Below are 18,448 nucleotides of genomic sequence, written 5' to 3' on the forward strand. Positions count from 1 at the left end.
CGCCGTGGGGGGCCGGGCCGCTGATTGGCGGTGAGGCGGGGCGGCGGCGCGGCGGCCATGGAGCGCTGCGATCGAGCGGCCGAGCCGGGCGCGCCGTGGCCTCCAGGGTCCTGCCGCCCGCCGGCAGCGCCGCAGGTAACGGGGACCGGGCCGGAGCGGGGCAAGCGGCGGCCGCGATCCCGCCCGTGCCTGCGGGGCAGCCGCGGTCTCCGTGCCCTGGGGCAGCCGCGGGGCCTTGGCCGGGCGGGTCCCGCGGGGCCCCCCGCGTTTCCCCTGGTTTCCGAACGGATCCGTTTGCGTTCAGAGCATCCCCGAGGTGGGGAACCAGGGCGGGCGCTGGTGCGGGTCCAAACGCGTTTAAACGGGCGCGGAGGAGCTTTGTTCGCCGTGCCGGCCAAGGTGACATCGCTGGGACCCGTGTTCCAACGCAGGGATCAGCGGCGAGATGCTGCCGGCCCCGGGTGCTTGGAGTCGGGATGAGCGGGGAGAGCCGCGCATCCAAGCGGACCCACGCTTCCCGCAGGGAAGAAGCATCCCCGTTCCCGTCGGTTTCCGCTCCTGCCACTTCACTCTTTGGGGCCCGTTTGGGTCTATTGCAGCAATAGCGGATTTTAGCATCTGGTGCAAGAGAAACGCTTTGCTCGTCCTGCTCCTGCTGTGCAGGCACAGCCGGGGTTTGTCCTAATCCCATGGGATGCGCAGGTTTGATCCCGCACGGGGGTGATGCGGTCATGGGGAGAGACTGCTGTGCCCGAAGCTATGGGGAGGCACCGCGAGCTCCACCCGTTGACAAAGGCCTGTAGGGACGGGACAAGGGGAATGGCTTTAACCTGCCAGAGGGGAGATGGAGATGAGCCCTTGAGTTCTTCACTATGAGGGTGATGGGATGCTGGGATGGGCTGGGGCTGCCCCATCCCTGGCAGTGCCCAAGGCCAGGTTGGACACAGGGGCTTGGAGCAAGCTGCTCCAGTGGAAGGGGGCCTTGCTTTATGGATGAGCTTTAAGGTCCCTTCCAACCCGACCCATTCCATGATCCTGTGTACCCGTGCTCCCGCAGCTCAAGGATTCCGAACGCCCTCTGGCCCCAGAACTGGTGGATCTCGTCCTCTTGCCTCATTTCCCTTTGCAGACTGAAAGGGGAAACGAACGTTCCTGGAGCGGTTTTCATCCGCCAGTGACGTGGTTGAAGCTCCTCGGAGCTGTTTGCTGGGGGGGGGGGGCAATGGAGGGGTATTGCTGGGCCATTGAGCCCTCCGGCCACACCGACCTGCTGCAACGTCCCCTGCGCTGCGACCAAAGCGTGAATCAGACGCGTTCATTGACGGTGGCCAACGTCAGAGCATGAAACCCAGCTTGGGGACAATATAAAGGCTGCAGGAAAGGTCCCTTTGCCTCATATCCACAGCCCATGACCTCTCCTCTGCTCTTCCCTCCTTCCCAGGCGATGGATTCTCCCTATGCCAATGGAGCCTACAGCCCCTCCTACCCTCCTGGTGCTGCCCCGCACTACACGGGGCTGCCACGGGGGTACCACTGCTCCGGGCCCCCCTACCCCTCCGAGCCCACCGGCAGGTACCGGTGCCCATCACCGGCTCCCCCCTGGAGCTACGCGGCACCGGATGGGCCCAACGAGGGCTCCTCGCTCCGGAGGCAGCAGCAGCAGGGTCCCAGCTACTCCCCACCGCAGGTAAGAGCCCAATTGCAGGGTCTGAAAGGTGGGGCTACAAGGATGGTGGGGACGGGCTCTTCATCAGGACAAGGGGTGATGGGTTCAGACTGAAACAGGGGAGATTTAGGTTGGAAATAAGGAAACTTCCGATATCTCTTTAGAGACTCCAAGGTTGAGGGCAAGGAAAGCAGGAACCAGCAGCAAGGCTGTTGGTGGGGCTGCCTGGGATAACTCCTGTTCCTCCCCTCCTCTTGCAGACACCGGGAATGCCCATCCCGCAGTATCCTTATGGAGACAGCAGCTCAGGGGTCACCCCCTCACCGCAGCCCAGAGCCCCGGAGGACACTTGGGCTCCTCACCCTGTCTATGGGGTGCAGCCACGGTACCCGTGGGCCTCCGCTTCAGTGCATGGGACCCCCTTCATGGCCGATTCGCACCCATCCTGGACCAGTAGCGGAGCAACATCCCACCCCGCCGCATGGGACTCAAAGGTACGATGCTGGCGCAGTGATGATGCAGTGATGCAGTGATGCAGTGCAAGGTGATGCTGGCTCCTGGTTGTGGGCAGACCTCCCCAAACCCTGCCTCTGTCTCCTGGGAATGCCCCTTTCCCTGAGCGCACTTAGTTTAGGTAGAAACAAAGCAGCAGGGATCCAGGTACTGCAGCGAAACCACCTCTTTGCATACACGAGACCAAAAGGCAGGGCTGGAGCTATAGAAAGGCACTGGAGACATGGGGCATCCCAGGGCAGGGAAGTGGGTCAGACCTTGTCTCACACCTCTCTCAAGCAGTGAAGAGCATGGGACTCCCTTAGGGCCAGCCTGCAGCCTCTGGGATTCCTCTTCCAGTGCTTGTTTTGGCCACAGCCATCCCTTACTGAGGAATGTTTTAAGCCAAAACCAGACGGAAACGATGCTTTTGGTGTGGTCTGTTCATGTCTGGGTTTGAGCCAATCAATGCAGCAGGGCTTTAGGGATGCGCGCTGCTATCCCTTGGGAGCAGCCACCTGCAGAGAAGTGTCTGGGATGCCCAAACTGGACCCTCATTGGCATCTCTCTTTAGTGGTCCAGGACTGGTGTGTGGGTCCTGTGCCTCTTGGGGACCTCTTGGCAGGACTTGAGTCCCGCTGTGTTACAGCATCACGGCGTGTGACGGTGTAGAAGATGCTGCCCCTATCACTGCCCTGTCCCCCCCACCCCAAGCACAGCTCAAAGCAGGTGTCAGATAAGAGAGAAACCCTTGGCTTTTGGGCAAATGCACTCGAAAGGCTTTTTCTCCTCCTGCCTTAGGATGTTGCTTATGATAAACCCGAGCACGGCACAAACCATCACAGCTACTACCCCGATGGCAACCACCAGCCCTATGGGACACTGAATGACCACACAGCAGCCCCCCCGCACCCCAAGGTGCAGTACAGCGCCCAGCCCCAGCTCTATGACAGCGCGCCCCGGAAGCCTTGGGCTGGGAGCAGGGAGCTTCAACCTGCTGAGCCCCAACCCGCAGCGCATTCCGCAGGCATCCAGCCGGGAATCCAAAGGATCCTCCATGTTCTGGGGGAGGCTGAGCAGCTGGAGGAGGAGGTGGATGAGTTTGTAGGGAAAAAGACGGATAAATCCTACCGGCTGCTGGAGGAGATGCTGACCAAGCTGCTGCTGGAGCTGGATTCCGTGGAGACGGGGGGCCAGGACAGTGTTCGGCAGGCCAGGAAGGAATCCGTCCACAGAATCCAGGCCATACTGGAAAAACTGGAAAGAAAGGGATTGTGAAAGCACATCAGCCCCAGCAGGCGGCCTGGTGCGGAGGCTCCAAAGAGTCCTAGCTCCCATAAATCTCTGCTACGCACTGCTGACAATGGAATAGCAATAAACCCTCACCAAGCCACCGAACCCCCAAGCCCAGGAGCTCAGCCCCAGCTGATAACTTGGCAATAGATGAACTAAAAGAGGTTTGAAGCCATAGACTGAATTGTTGAACCACCGAGGTAGCCACGATGGAAGGGTCTCCATGGGGAGGCCCAGAGGGCTCTGCATCCTCTCCGTCTCCATCACTGTACAGAGGCTCCCAACGCAGGCCCGCTTGTGAGATGTGGTACCAAGCGCACCGCAACGCGCAGCCGTGACCGGAGGCTCGTCCTTCGCTGGGCGCATCTTCACCTTCCTCCCCTCCTGTGTCGTTGTGGGGTATCCTTTGGCACTCAAGTGCTGCAGAAAGGGACCGGGTTGGCAGCTCTTGGCTGCGGGCTGATGTCTGTGCTGTGCCTCCTCTGTCCTGATGAGCCAGCGCGTGGTGCCCCGCGTTGTCCTGCCGTTGGAAAGGAGAGGAGCGAGCAGAAGAATGGCGTTGGAGAAGGGCATCCTCAAACAATGGGATGCTGGGAAGTGTTTCCCACTTTTGAACGGTAACATCCTCCCGCCTACTGCGGGTATCCCATTGCAGAGGCCGTCGGGGAAGGGAGCAGCCCATCCTCCTGTTAACCTTCTGGTTACAGCACACGTGAAGTGAATCATTGCTGTGTGTGACGAGATAATAAACCCTGACACCTTTTGAATGTTGGTTTGTAATTAGGATGTCTCAAGGTCTCTTCTCTTTAATAGGACCCTATGGGGAGGTTGTGTAACTCAGGCCAAGCACCAGCCAGGCTGTCTCTGCGGCCGCGTTACCTCTCAGAGTGCCTGCTTTGGGGTCCACACATGCTCCAGGAGCCGTCCCCCTTTGGCTCTGATGGCCAGCCCGTGTCCTCAAGGCACCCTGGTAGATCCCACGTCATTCCCAGCCGGGGCTGTGTGCACGGGCCTGACCTTTGCGGCTCCTTGGATGTGTCTGTGAGCACATGTGGCTGTCAGCCTGCAGGGATGAGGTGAGCCAACGAAGGAGACGAGTGTGTCCTGGGATGCGTAAGTGCTCGGATGCGATTTGATTCCATCCTCTTGTCAGGCCGAGAATAGGACATCGGAGTGGCTGTACCGGAGATGCCCTGGTTAGCAGAGCTCATGGAAGGCAATGGTCCAGCCCCAGGGAATGGCACTGCTCTTTCTCCGCTAAAGGCAGCAGCCAGGAAGGAATGTGTGCTTTGGGTTTGTTTTGTGTGGTAGCGATGGAGCATCTGTGCTCTGGGGAGCTCTTTCCCCTCCTCTTACCACACGTGGTGTTCTATTTGCTTGGCGTAGCTGTTGAAATCAAGGGTTTGCGTTCCCTTTGGGCAGGATCAGCCAAAAAGGCTGGAATGTGCTGTCGCAAGAGGTGGTGCAAGCCCTGTTTCGACAGGGAAAGCAAAATCAATCAGTGCGGAGCGACTCCTCCGGGACGGTCCTGCAGCTTCCTAAAGGATGTGGCATTAGCAGCAAATCGCTGCCTGCAGCCAGCTTCGGGCGGCCTGGAATCCAAGGAGCTGGCTGCACCTTCCCTTTCTGTGTGTGTTTCAGGAGCAAGGATCCCACCAGGACCAAACCTGCGTCACTTATTGCATCCTCTTTGCCCCAGTACTCCTTTCCCTCCCCTATCAGCTGCCAGGGAAAGGAGTGGGGAGGTTCAGCTGCGTAGGGAATGTGGTCCCTGCAATGCAGTCACTTAGGAGAGATGCCAAGCCCCCGTGCTCAGCTGCTGCATCGCCAGTGCTCTGTGGACTGGGACAAAGGTTTCCTGCTGTGGAGACATGGTAAGAGCGATGCCTTTATCACAAAGGAGAGCTGGAAGTACGTGCGTGGCATTCCAGCAAGGCAGAGCCTGGGAGGAGGAGGGTTTCTTCCCTGCCTTTCTAGTTCTGAGCCTACGGAGGTAACAGATTCCTTTAGAGATTTCCTCTTCCGGAGCTGAAGTTCCTGTGTGTGGGAAGGGTTTGGCAGAGGGTTATGTAAACCTGGAGTTAAAAGCACATTGAAGAGCGGGCTGAGATGGAGATTCCCATCTGTAGAACCTGACATAGCTGTTACCGTATCGATAACCTGAAATAGCAGTTACCAATAACCTGAAATGGAAGTTACCATCTCTAGATGCTGATATAGCAGTTACCAATAACCTGAAATGGAAGTTACCATCTCTAGATGCTGATATAGCAGTTACCAATAACCTGAAATAGCAGTTACCATCTCTAGATGCTGAAATGGCAGTTACCATCTCTAGAACCTGAAATAGCTGTTACCATCTCTATAAACTGAAATAGCAGTTACCAATAACCTGAAATAGCAGTTACCAGTAATCTGAAATGGAAGTTACCATCTCTAGAACCTGAAATAGCTGTAACCAATCACCTGAAATGGCAATTAGCATCTCTATAAGCTGAGATAGCAGTTACCATCTCTAGATGCTGAAATAGCTGTTACCAATAACCTGAAATGGAAGTTACCATCTCTAGATGCTGATATAGCTGTTACCAATAACCTGAAATAGCAGTTACCATATCTATAACCTGAAATAGCAGTTACCAATAACCTGAAATGGAAGTTATCATCTCTAGAACCTGAAATAGCAGTTACCAATAACCTGAAATGGCAGTTACCATCTCTAGAACCTGAAATAGCAGTTACCAATAACCTGAAATGGCAGTTACCATCTCTAGATGCTGAAATAGCTGTTACCATCCCTACAACCAGCATTGCCCTGCAAGGAGACAGGGCTGGGTCTGGTCCTTGGGCAGGTAGAGCTGAGCCAAGAGCAGGGATCAGCTGCAGAACTGAGGGCTTGGGCACTTCAGTGGCAGAGGTGGGCGCTGGGGTGGCAATTCCTGCTTTACCTTGCAGCATCCCCCCCATCGCCAGCTCCTCTCTGCAGGAACCAAGCCCCTTGCTCCTAGGAGCAGCGCACGTCGCAGGAGGGGGTTTCTCAATCCCTACCAAGGCCAAAAGGGCACGGAAGGATCGGGAAGCGAACGCGAGCTCCGAGTCCCGTGCTTGCGGCCGCGGGGCACCCCATGCCCGCCCCGTGCACAGGAGGCAATGGCTCGGGGATGGAACCATCAGCACCAAGTCAAGGCTCAGGCCAGGGAGCCCTGATTAGAGCCAGCATCGCCTGCCTGGCACCGCGTTTGGGCATGGACCTACTGGGGCTGCTGCCAGAGCTGCGGCTGTGGGCAGAGGCGCAGGCAGGGCCCAGGGGTAGGGGTGTGAAAAGGACTGCAGGCAGCGGCCACAGACAGGGCTGTGGGCAGCAGGCAGGGGTTGCAGACAGGGTCATGGGTGGGAATTGCGGGCAGGGGCTGCAGGCAGCGGGCAGGGGTTGCAGGCAGCAGGCAGGGTTGGGGGTGGGAATTGCAGGCAGAGTCTGCAGGCAGTGGGGAGGGGTTGTAGGCAGGGGTTCTAGGTGGGAATTGTGGGCAGAGTTATGGGCAGGGGCTGCAGGCAGCTGGCAGGGTTGTGGGTAGCATCGAAGGCAGGGTTGCAGGCAGGGTTGCAGGCAGGGTCCCTGGCAAGGTTGCGGGCAGCAAGCAGGGGTTGCAGGCAGGGTCTGCAGGCAGCAGGCAGGGGGTGCGGGCAGGGTCCCTCCGCTTACCCCGCCCCTCGTGACGGCGCCGTGCGGGGCGGGCGGCCCGGGGAGCACCGCCCCGGCCTGGGCGGTCTCCGTGCCCGGAGCGGGGCCTGCGCTGGCGCCGGGGCCGCCGCCTCGGTACCGGCAGCCGCGGTGCGGGCAGCGCCGCCCGGACCCGCGTGTGCGCAGCGCAGGGGTTGGGACGGGGCGAGGTGGGAGGGCGGGGGGGGGAGCCGAGCAGCGGCCGGGCCCCGGTGCCGGGTGCGGGCTGCGAGCGGAGCCCGGTGCCCATCCCCGGGCCATGGCCGCCCGGGAGCCGCAACAGGCGCAGCCCCCGTCGGGCAGCGCGGAGCCGGAGGCGGCGGGCGGGTACGAGGCGGTGGCTCCGCACTGGTTCTATTGCAAGGTCACGGACGGGCGGGAGCGCTGGATCCCGTTCAGCGCCCAGGACTCGGCGCGCCTGGAGGAGGCGCACGGAGCAGGTACGGGGGTGACGGCCCCGACGGGGCGGGGGGGGGGGACACGGACACCGCAGGCGCGGCTCCATCCCGTTCAGCTCCTATCGCTGCGGGGTTTGCGCTGCCCTTTGGGTCTGCAGCCGCAGGGCTTGCGCTTGAAAACCATTGCATGGACCTGGCCTGGTCGGTGGTGATGGGGGGGGGGGGGGTGTTTAGAAATTCCCAGCACAATTCCATGCTGTCCAACGGGGATGCAGCGTTGTTCCCGTGGGGAGTTTTAAACCGGGACTTGTTTCCTGGCAATGTGCCTACTCCTATTGCTGAAAACGTGTGAGTAACAACGCCGTGGCCGCGCTGAGCGGTCTGACCTCATTCACTCGAGTGATGCTCTGAATTATACATCGTCTCGCTGCAAAGCGGTGATGGGAGAGCGCTGCGGGGTGGGTCCAGGGGGGATTTGCCTCGTGTGATGGATGCTCTGCCTGCTCCTGGATGGGTCTGCCCCCGGCACCGGGGTCTGCTCCAAGCAGCATCGCTTGCCATGAGGCCTTTTGTGCCACCAAGCATCACCCACCTCAAAGCGTCGCTGCATCCCCTGCTCCCGTCCTCCCTCCCTGGGGATGCTGTGGATTAAGAGGCTGAGCCGGGCACAGCCTGGCACGGGCCCGCAGGCAGCAGAGCTCATGGAATTGGGAGTCTGTGCTGGGATCGGTGTGGAGTTTTAGAGGGGAAAGGCTTGAGGCTGGAGCCCTGCGCCTCCACCGTGAAGCATCCCCCTTCCCAGGGCCCCAGTTCCATGTTTTCCCGTAGGAAGATGGTTGTAGCTTAATGCCTTCTGCCTCTTGGGATGGGGGGGGACGTCCGACACTGATGCTGTTCTCTGTGCTTGGGTACAGAGAACCTTAGTGTCTACAGCCAGTGCTCGTGCATGCTCGTGTGTGCTGCCCACCGATGTCCCAGTTTGGTCCCTGTGCTGTGCTATGGCACACATAGGTACATATATATATATAATGTACCTACGTATAGGTGTATATATGACGCACAGTCCGATAGCTGCCTTTCTGGTCCTCCTGCGCCTAACGTCAGGCCTCGGTTCCTGCAGGGAAAGACAAGGAAGACGCGGTGGTCCCGACGTCGGGCGGGAGGTACGATGTGCACCTCAAGCCGCGGCAGCGCGTCGCGGTGTACTGGGAGGAGGAGGTGGCCGAGGTGCGCCGCTGCACGTGGTTTTACAAGGGAGACAAGGACAACAAGTATATTCCCTACTCGGAGACCTTCAGCCAAGAGCTGGAGGTAACAAAGCCTCTTCCTCATGGCATCGAATCGGGATGGGTTGGGGTGGAAAAGGGGCTTAAGATCATCCAGTTCCAACCCCTTGCCATGGGCGGGGATGCCTCGCACTAGACCGTGTCACCCAAGGGATGGAGCTTTCACCCCTGCTCTGGGCACCCTGTGCCAGCGCCTCAGCACCCTCGCATAAAGAACTTCCCTATCTCCAACCTGAACTCCCCCCTGTTTCAGTCTGAACCCATCACCCCTTGTCCTATCCAGCCCCTGATGAAGAGCCCCTCTCCAGCATCCTTATAGCCCCCTTCAGACACTGGAAGCTGTCCCAGTGCTGGCCCTGATGTCCCAAACTCCCCACGGGGTGACTGGCACCACAGCCGCGCCTGAGGACATGAACTTGAAAGAGGCTTTGGCACGGCCTTTCCGCAGCCGATTACTGCAGCCGCGAGCGCTGCCACCAGCTCCCTGCCAGGCTGCTGCTCCCCGGCCCCTGCCCTCCCCAGCCAGGACACATCCTCCTGCTGCACACTCCAAGCTTGCAGCCTTGCTCCGGGTTGTCCTGTCCCGGCTCCACGTTGACCCTCACTGGGGGGATGATGCTCGCCGCAATCACAGCCAAGCCAATGGAGCTGGGGATGGGGGAAGGAGAAACCCACTGAGCACAGTGCGGCTTTGGAGGCTTTGGAAAGATATAGTTACATGTGTATATACATCTCAGATATATATACACATCTCATCTATATATACACACATCATGTGTATATACATGTCAGATATATACACATGTATATATACATCATATGTATATACATCCCATACATATATATACATTTGTATATGCATCATATGTATATACACATTTATATATACATCATATGTATATACATCTCATACATATATACACATTTGTATATGCATTATATGTATATACATCTCATATATATACACATATATACATCATATGTATATACGTCTCATATATACACACATATATACATCATATGTATATACATCTCATATATATACATCTCATACATATATATACATCTCATATATATATACACACACATTCTATAGATACATCTCTACCTATGTATAGGTATAATTATACGCATCTTTGCAATAATGTCTGTTCTGATGGACCAAACAATGCAAACCTAAATGGATCTGGAAGTCTGATATATATGATGTATATACATCTCATATATATATATATATACACACACACATTGCGTATATATACATCTCTACATATGTATAGGTATAAAAATATACGTCTTTGCAATAATGTCTGTTCTGATGGACCAAACAAGGCAAACCTAAATGGATCTGGAAGTCTGATATATATGATATATATACATCTCATATATATACACATCTCATATATATATATATACACACATTATATATATATATACACACACATCTCTACATATGTATAGGTATAAAAATATACATCTTTGCAATAATGTCTATTCTGATGGACCAAACAATGCAAATCTAAATGGATCTGGAAGTCTGATATATATGATATATATACGTCTCATATATATGTACACATCTCATATATATACGCACACACACATCGTATATATATATACACATCTCTGCATATGTATAGGTATAAAAATACGCATCTTTGCAATAATGTCTGTTCTGATGGACCAAACAATGCAAACCTAAATGGGTCTGGAAGGCTGCTGCTGCTGCTGCTGCTGCTGCTGCCTAGCAGGGGATTCGCAGGTGACCCTGTTGCTGATTTCTCTGCCTCTTTCGCAATGGGCGTTCGTAAGAAACGCCATCAAATGGGTGGGGAGTATCCCGAGTGCTGGAATATTCATGGGAATGCTCTCAGCTGACTCACAGGTGATCTTTTCCATAGGAAGCTTACATGACTGCCGTGACCCAGGATGAGTGGAAGAAGAAACTGGAGTCCCCCAGCAGGGAAATCATTATCCTGCACAACCCAAAGGTGAGGAGGGGCCTGGTGATCATAGAATCACTGCACGGTTTGGGTTGGAAGGGACCTTAAAGCTCCTCCAGTCCCCAACCTTGCACTGGACCAGGTTGCTCCAAGTTGCCCTTGACTCATGACTGTGTGGACCAGCAGGGACATCCCCGTTGTTGTCCCATGCTGGCTTTGTGCTGTGGCTTTAAGCTGCTTCTTTTCCCCATCTCTGCCCCATCATTCCCTTCCCCTGCCTGTGTCAGAGGCAGCAGAGTCTGCTTCCCCCACCCCGTGTCACCTACCAGAGCATCCCCTCTGCTCGGCCGCGGGCAGCTCAATGATGGGCTCTTGTTTGGCAGCTGATGGTGCACTACCACCCCGCTGCCCCCTCCGACGACTGGGGCTCGACTCCTACAGAGCAAGGGCGACCTCGGACTGTGAAGAGAGGAGTGGAAAACATCGCTGCTGAGATCCCCAATGGTGAGCTCCCTTTCCCTTTCCTTTTCCCTTTCCCTTTCCCCTTCCCTTTCCCCTCCCTTCCCTTCCCTTTCCCCTCCCTTCCCTTTCCCTTTCCCTTTCCTTCCCTTTCCCCTCCCTTCCCTTCCCTTTCCCTTTCCCTTTCCTTTCCCTTTCCCTTCCCTTCCCTTTCCCCTCCCTTCCCTTTCCCTTCCCTTCCCTTCCCTTTCCCCTTCCCTTCCCTTCCCTTCCCTTCCCTTCCCTTCCCTTCCCTTCCCTTCCCTTTCCCCTTCCCTTCCCTTCCCTCCCTCATCCATGAATGGCTTTCAGGAGCCTGCAGTGTAACCGATGGGCAGAGGCAGCAGGCACACAGGGAGAAGGGGTTGTGATTCCAGCTCCGGCACGGAGAACAGGCTCTGGGAAGCAGAGCAGTGCCTGGAATCGCCCGAGGCCTTGGAGTGTGTTTGTGAAGGAGGGGAGGTTCTTCCCCTGGAAGGACACAGGGATTATCTCCTACGTTCTGGGGCCTGTGCTCTCCCTGTCTTGGGGCGCTGTGTCAGCTCTGTCCCATCAGGATTCCCTGAGCTCCCACTGGGGCATCAGGACGTGTTCCCAAGGGGAGGACAAGCAGTTATTCCAGTCTGGCCCCTTCATTTCCATGCACGCATGCCATCAGGGAAGCAGGTTTGCAACCTAAAGCGTGTGGGAGATGGAGAACCAGAGAGAACTCCACCTGAGTCGCTGCTGAGCCGGGGCGGGTGGCACAGGGAGGATGGTCCCAGCCCTCTCCTTGCACTGGGTGGGAATGAGCTGTGAGGATGGTGACAGAAGGGATGAGCCGCTTCGCCTCCCTCTGCCGTCCTCTTGTCCCAGGGTGAATGGAACAGGACAAACAGCTCAGGAACAGGGAGCAAACGTGCTCCAGGGAGCCCTTCGAGCAGCTCCAGTGCGGCAGGAAACCTGGAGAGGGGCTTTGGACAAGGGATGCAGGGACAGGACAAGGGGAATTGCTCTTCTCTCCGCAGGGGAGCCGCTGCAGATCGATCACTTGGTGTTCGTGGTGCATGGGATCGGGCCCGCCTGCGACATCCGCTTCAGGAGCATCGTCCAGTGCGGTAGGTGCAGCCCCCGATGGGTGCGTGTCCCACGCGCTGCTCTGGGTGCAGGCACCGAGCCCTCGGCTGTGTGGACAAGGCAGAAACGCTCTCAGGGTGCATTCGCAGCGCCCTGGTGCTCAGCTGAATGTGCTGGCTGCAGTGGGGAGCATCAAGAAGGGCCCCTGGGCTCGCATCCGGCTCCGAGCATCCTCTGCTGCTCAGTACTGGAGCTGGGTGCTAAACCAGGTAACACTGGTCTGGCCTGTTCAGTGTTAGAGAGCTGCAGTCCTGCAGGAGAGGTGCTCCTGGAAGGGCCTGGAAGCCTGGCATGATTTAACTTGGAAGGATCAAAGGAGCTGAGATGTTCAGTCTCTGGTTCCTGTAAAGCACGCCTCTGCTCTAATGCATCTATTCTGTGTGTTCATCCATGAACCCATCCTCAAGACCATGTGAAAGGAAGGAAATCAGTGTTTCTCACTCGGAACTGAGTCATTCCCAGTTCATTCCCCCACCACCACCACCTTTAGGATTCCCTTTCTAACACACGCATCCTCACAACAGCTTCATTGGGTTTAAACTCTTTAAAGCACCTTCCTTATCCTGCGGCTGGCCTAAAGCCTTGCCCACGTGGAAGGGAGCCTTGTTCCAGATGGGACGGCGAAATCCAGTAACCACACATGGAAGGACATGGGGCCTTCCCTCGGTTAAAGACTGAAGGTCTTAGGGCAGCAGATTAAAGACCCTGGTTGGGGGGGACGTCCCTTGGGAATGATCTTTGCTTCCGTTGCGTTAAGCCCCGTGGATGTGGCTCATCCCGGAGCCTTCCCTGGGTGAGGATTTGCTGCTCCTTTGCAGTGAACGACTTCAGGAGCGTTTCACTGAGCATGCTGCAGGCGCACTTCAAGAGAGCCCAGGAGCAGCAGCACATCGGGCGCGTGGAGTTCCTGCCTGTCAACTGGCACAGCTCCCTCCACTCCACCGGCGTGGACGTGTGAGTGTCCCAGCATCGCGTCCTCCGGGCCGGGGATGGAGCCTGCCTCCTCCTTGGCTCGTTCCGGGGCTCGCTGAAGGGGAAGCTGGGAGGGCAGGGCTGCGCTCAGGAGGATGCTCGGTAGAGGCATGGAATGAACCAGGTTGGGAAAGAGCTCGTTGAGTGCCGTTGTTACCCCAGCCCTGCCAAGGCCACCGCTGACCCATGGCACTGAGGGGGTGTGCACACTGCCCTGCCCTGGGCAGCCTGTTCCAATGCCTGAGCACCCTTTGGGGTAGGAATTGTTCCTCAGCTCCATCTAAACCTGCCCTGGTGCAGCTTGAGGCCGGTCCCTCTTGTCCCATCCCTTGGGAGCAGAGCCCAGCCCCATCCTGCCTCCATCCTCCTGTCGGAGAGCGATGAGGTCCCCCCTGAGCCTTCTCCATCTGAACCCCGCAGCTCCCTCAGCCGTTCCCCATCACCCCCATGCTCCAGGCCCTGCCCTTTGAGGTGGTGCCAATCCCTTTCTGAGCTTACGCTTTGCTTTAGGACTGTGGTGGCCTCATTGGCACCCCTGACTGCGCCTCCTTCTTCCTCCCCACAGGGACCTGGAGCGGATCACGCTGCCCAGCATCAATCGCCTGCGTCACTTCATCAACGACACCATCCTGGACGTCTTCTTCTACAACAGCTCCACCTATTGCCAGACCATCGTGGACACGGTGGCATCCGAAATGAACCGCCTCTACCAGCTCTTCCTGCAGAGGAACCCGCTCTTCAAAGGGGGGGTCTCCATCGCGGGGCACAGCTTGGGTAAGGGGGCTCACCCGAGGGAACACCAAGGATGTGGATGGGGGCTTTTCCCTGCCCAGATGCTGATGCTCTGCCCTTGTTTCCAGGGTCCCTCATTTTGTTTGATCTCCTGACGAACCAGAAGGCTGCTCCTGAGGAGGATGAGCACCAAGAGGTACGAGGGCCCCCGTGCAGCATCACCCAACCAAGGTCCTGCTGCTGCGGCTCGGGGAGGGGGGACAATCCGAAAGGCAGAGGGAGCAACAAGCGTGATCTCTGATGGCTCTGTTCACAGGGGGCCGGGACAGCAGCAAGCAGCCGGGGTGTGGAGGGTGTAAAGGAAATCCTGAAGGAGCTGGAGCTGTGCGAATACTGGGAGGTTTTTGAGAAGGAGAAGATGGACGGGCAAGCACTGGTAAGGAGCAATCCCCTTTGATGCCTCTTGGGTTTCCTCTTTGCTTTTCTTCCTACTCTTGCCCGTTGCGCATCTTCCTGGTACCAAGGAGTGCGGCAGGAGCAGCACAAACCGCCCTGCTCCCGTACTCGTACCTGGCTTCCTTGCTTTCCAGTTCTTGTGCACAGAGGCAAACCTGAAAGAAATGGGAATTCCCTTAGGACCGAGAATGAAGATACTTCATTACATCAGCTCCAAGAGGGAGACGCAGGTTTGTGTTCCGCGTGGCTTGCGTTCGTCCGGGTCCAAGCATCCCAGCTTCCCCATCCCTGGCCACCCTTGCTCTCATGGGCTCGTGTTTGGCTGTGGTGACGCTGCTCCTGGGTGTTACACTGGTGCTACTGCTGCAGGAGCACTTTATCCTAAGGGTGATAACAGAGCAGGAGGACTTGGTAATGGTGGCAGGGGATGGAGCCGGAGCAGGATGCTGCCCTGCGATGCTGCCTCATGTTCCTGCCCATGGGCTCGCTGCAGGAGCTGCACTTGTGGGTTTCTCATTTGTGTTGCTGCAGGACCAGAGCTCAGCAGCTCCCCAGCCCAAGGAGCGCAGCTCCCCAGCCCAGCCCAGCCCAGATCACACAGATGGAGGCAGGAATTGCCAATACCGGGACATTGGCTTGGGCCAGGTACCTCTGCACCGTGCTCTACCTGCCACAATGAGCTGCTTGTCGCACCAGCATGGAGCTTGTCTCATGAAACACCCCCGGATGCCCATCTCTCCTTAGGTGTCAGCAAACTACCCTCAGCTGAACTACAAACCCAGCATCTTCTTCGCCTTCGGCTCCCCCATCGGCATGTTCCTCACGGTGCGAGGAGTAAAGCGGATCAACCCCAACTACAGCCTGCCCACCTGCAAAGGCTTCTTCAACATCTTCCACCCCGTAGGTATCAGAACCGGAGCGTGCCAGCGCGAGGCACGTGCAGCACGGCTCACTGTCCTCCTCCTCGTGCAGTTCGACCCCGTGGCGTACAGGATAGAGCCCATGATCGTCCCGGACGTGGAGTTTGAGCCCATGCTGCTGCCCCACCACAAGGGCAGGAAGAGGATGCACTTGGGTAGGGGGAAGGAGAAGCCCTGCTCCCCTTCCCCTCGTAACAGCCCCAGCCTGACCCCATCCCCTCCTGCCTTGCAGAGCTGAAGGAAGGGCTGACTCGCATGAGTGTGGACCTGAAGAACAACCTGCTGGGGTCCCTGCGGGTGGCCTGGCAGTCCTTCACCCGCGCCCCGCTGCCAGCACTGGAGGCAGCGAGTGCCGAAGGGGAAGCAGAAGCAGAGGCCAGCACGGAGAAGCAGCCAGGTGGGTATTGGGGTGCTGGGACCTGCCCATGGAGGGGTGCAGGGCTGGGATGTGCCCATTGAGGGGTGCAGGGCTGGGATGTGCCCATGGAGGGATGCAGGACTGGGACATGCCCATGGGGGGATGCAGGGCTGGGACCTGCCCATGGAGGGATGCAGCGCTCTGACCTGCCCGTGGAGGGATGCAGGGCTGGGACCTGCCCATGGAGCAGGATGCAGGGCTGTGACCTGCCCATGGAGGGATGCAGGGCTGGGACCTGCCCATGGAGCAGGATGCAGGGCTGTGACCTGCCCATGGAGGGATGCAGGGCTCTGACCCACCCGTGGAGGGATGCAGGGCTGGGACCTGCCCATGGAGGGATGCAGGGCTGGGATGTGCCCATGGAGGGATGCAGGGCTGGGACACGCCCATGGAACAGGCTGCTGGGGCCCTGTGGTTGAACCACGTCGCTCTTTGTTTCCTTCAGACACAAAGGCAGAGGAACCCCCCCCAGCAGTGAAGGAAGAGGCCTCCCCCATTAATGTGGGGAGGCTGAACGGAGGGAACCGCATCGACTACGTGCTGCAGGAGAAGCCGATAGAGAGCTTCAATGAGTACCTGTTTGCACTGCAAGGGCACCTCTGCTATTGGTAAGGCTCAAGGGTCGGATTCCCGGCTGATGGAAGCAGAGTGCCCTCCCTTTTAAAGCAGCCTTAACTGAGGCATCAAGATGCTCTCCTGCCTCTAATGCAGGCATAGAGAGCGGGGAAGGGTAGAGGAAGACCAGTTCTCCTTGCCCACTCCTTGCAGGTGCACCCACCCCATAACCAGCACAGGCATCCTGACAGCAGAGGATGTCCAGTATCAGAGGGCAATTCCCAGCGCACATCCATGCCCCTTCTAATTCCCATCTCCTCCTCCTCATGCAGGGAGTCGGAGGACACCGTTCTGCTGGTCCTGAAGGAGATCTACCAGACCCAAGGCATTACATTGGATCAGCCTTTGCCAGGGAGCCAGTGACCACCCTGTGCTGTAACTTGATGTAAGTCACCCCCCCTGCCCCTGCACTAGGGATTTCCTAGGACACTCGGAGGGCATTGGTGGTTGAGGGAATGCTGTTCCTTATTTACAGGCAGGAGGCTGGGTGTCAGCACCTTTGGCTCCTCTTTACCCTGCCCATAAGCACTATCAGACAGAAGGAGACCCAATAAATCCCTGCTGCGGAAGATAAGGGCAGCAGCAACTGCCTTCCCATGGGTGCAATCCATGAGGAAGCGACCTGTGGATGTCGAATACACGTGGCCTGTGCTCCTCACCTCCCGTGTTCTCTTGCTGGTAGTCGCTGGGTGCATTGGCCTGCCCTGGTGCAGCCGTTCCTGTGTTCTCCTTTTGCCTTCTTAGATGCAATTCAGTCCCCAGGGATGTCCAGATGCCTCCTCCGCTGTGTCCCGCATGCTGCTCCCCCAAGGGCTTGCTGCTCCCTGGCCATTAAGGATGGTTTTCCCCCCATTTAGGGTAAGGGCAGAGGGATAAAAACATCCAAGGAAACCCCTCCTGCTCTCCCCCAGCACCTGAACTGTGACTTGACCCCTGCACCTCCTGCGTTACCGCATTAACCCCTAGCACCAAAGCAGAGCAGGGCTCAGGGCTGAGCGAGGACCCTCCCAGCTCCTGACCTCGAGGAATCAAAGCCTTAACACTGCGCAGCCTGGGGAGCACTGCAGCAGCCTTGGCCAGCGCTGACCCCCCCCCGCTGCCACAACAGCACCAGGCCTGAGCACCGCGGGCTCTGGGAGGTGAAGCCCAGGTTTAGGAGCTGCCATCGAGAGCCAGCAGGAACGTGGCCACCCCAGCCATTGGCATCCCCTTTGAACTGCATGGTCCCAGTGGGCACCAGTGTAGGTTGGGATGTGCTGGCTCTGCTCTAAAGGGGACAAGGAGCCTCTGGCGATGCCTCCTATGACCACAGCACCCCTGGACCCAGCCTGCAGCCGCTGCACTGATGTGTCAGGGCCTTTGGACGAACCAAACCACTTCCCCTCCCACCGATGCTTGCCCTGCATGGGGGCCGGAGCCTTCACCCGCCGCCTGTTTGTTGTCCATCCGCCCCTGCCCCCCGTTATTTGCACTATTGGAAAGGGGGTGTTTGCAGCCTTCTCCCCTCCCAAAGGAACAGGGGCCGTTCTTTACCCGCCTGCAGAGCAAGCTCAGTCGGGCGCCTGACGAGAGATGGGGCAGGAAGAGTAAGAAAGACGCTAACGATCGGCTTTTTGAGTTACGCACTTTGGTAACGGGCAAGTTCCGTACGTTTTAAATGTTATTTAATGTCTTTTCCAGTAAAAGCCAAACTAAACCGGGAGCTGACTGTGGTGTGTGCACGGCCGGGGGCAGAAGGAAGGGGTTGGGGAATCCACGTAGGCACAACGAAGCTGTTTCGCTAAGCCCTGTTGCTAAGGGGGGGGCATTTCCATCCCTCCCATCCTGAGCCTCACGTGCTGCAGCCCCCACTTTGGGTCAATGCCACACGGATCGATGGAGCCCGGTGCCAGGTCACTACTTACAGCAGGGCTGCGGGGGGG

General features: G+C 57.5%; 2 protein-coding genes across 2 annotated transcripts; both read left to right on the forward strand.

The window, feature by feature from the left end:
• Positions 1-9: 9 nt before the first annotated feature.
• On the forward strand, positions 10-4,231 carry BAG4 (BAG cochaperone 4). Its single transcript, XM_065659207.1, has 4 exons — positions 10-135; positions 1,442-1,687; positions 1,927-2,160; positions 2,960-4,231. Exons 1-4 carry the CDS (start codon positions 58-60, stop codon positions 3,434-3,436), a joined length of 1,035 nt encoding a protein of 344 aa, XP_065515279.1. The 5' UTR covers positions 10-57; the 3' UTR covers positions 3,437-4,231.
• Positions 4,232-7,337: 3,106 nt separating this feature from the next.
• On the forward strand, positions 7,338-18,226 carry DDHD2 (DDHD domain containing 2). The gene is made up of 17 exons (XM_065659202.1): positions 7,338-7,612; positions 8,691-8,881; positions 10,758-10,847; positions 11,183-11,303; positions 12,305-12,394; positions 13,232-13,367; positions 13,951-14,159; positions 14,246-14,313; positions 14,434-14,553; positions 14,708-14,803; positions 15,105-15,218; positions 15,318-15,473; positions 15,546-15,648; positions 15,726-15,890; positions 16,357-16,519; positions 16,799-16,911; positions 17,002-18,226. The coding sequence occupies exons 1-16, from the start codon at positions 7,432-7,434 to the stop codon at positions 16,887-16,889; spliced, it is 2,094 nt and encodes a 697-aa protein (XP_065515274.1). The 5' UTR covers positions 7,338-7,431; the 3' UTR covers positions 16,890-16,911; positions 17,002-18,226.
• The last annotated feature ends 222 nt before the right edge of the window (positions 18,227-18,448 follow it).

The sequence above is a fragment of the Lathamus discolor genome, chromosome 22 (genome assembly GCF_037157495.1).
Source record: "Lathamus discolor isolate bLatDis1 chromosome 22, bLatDis1.hap1, whole genome shotgun sequence".
NCBI classification, from domain to species: domain Eukaryota; kingdom Metazoa; phylum Chordata; class Aves; order Psittaciformes; family Psittacidae; genus Lathamus; species Lathamus discolor.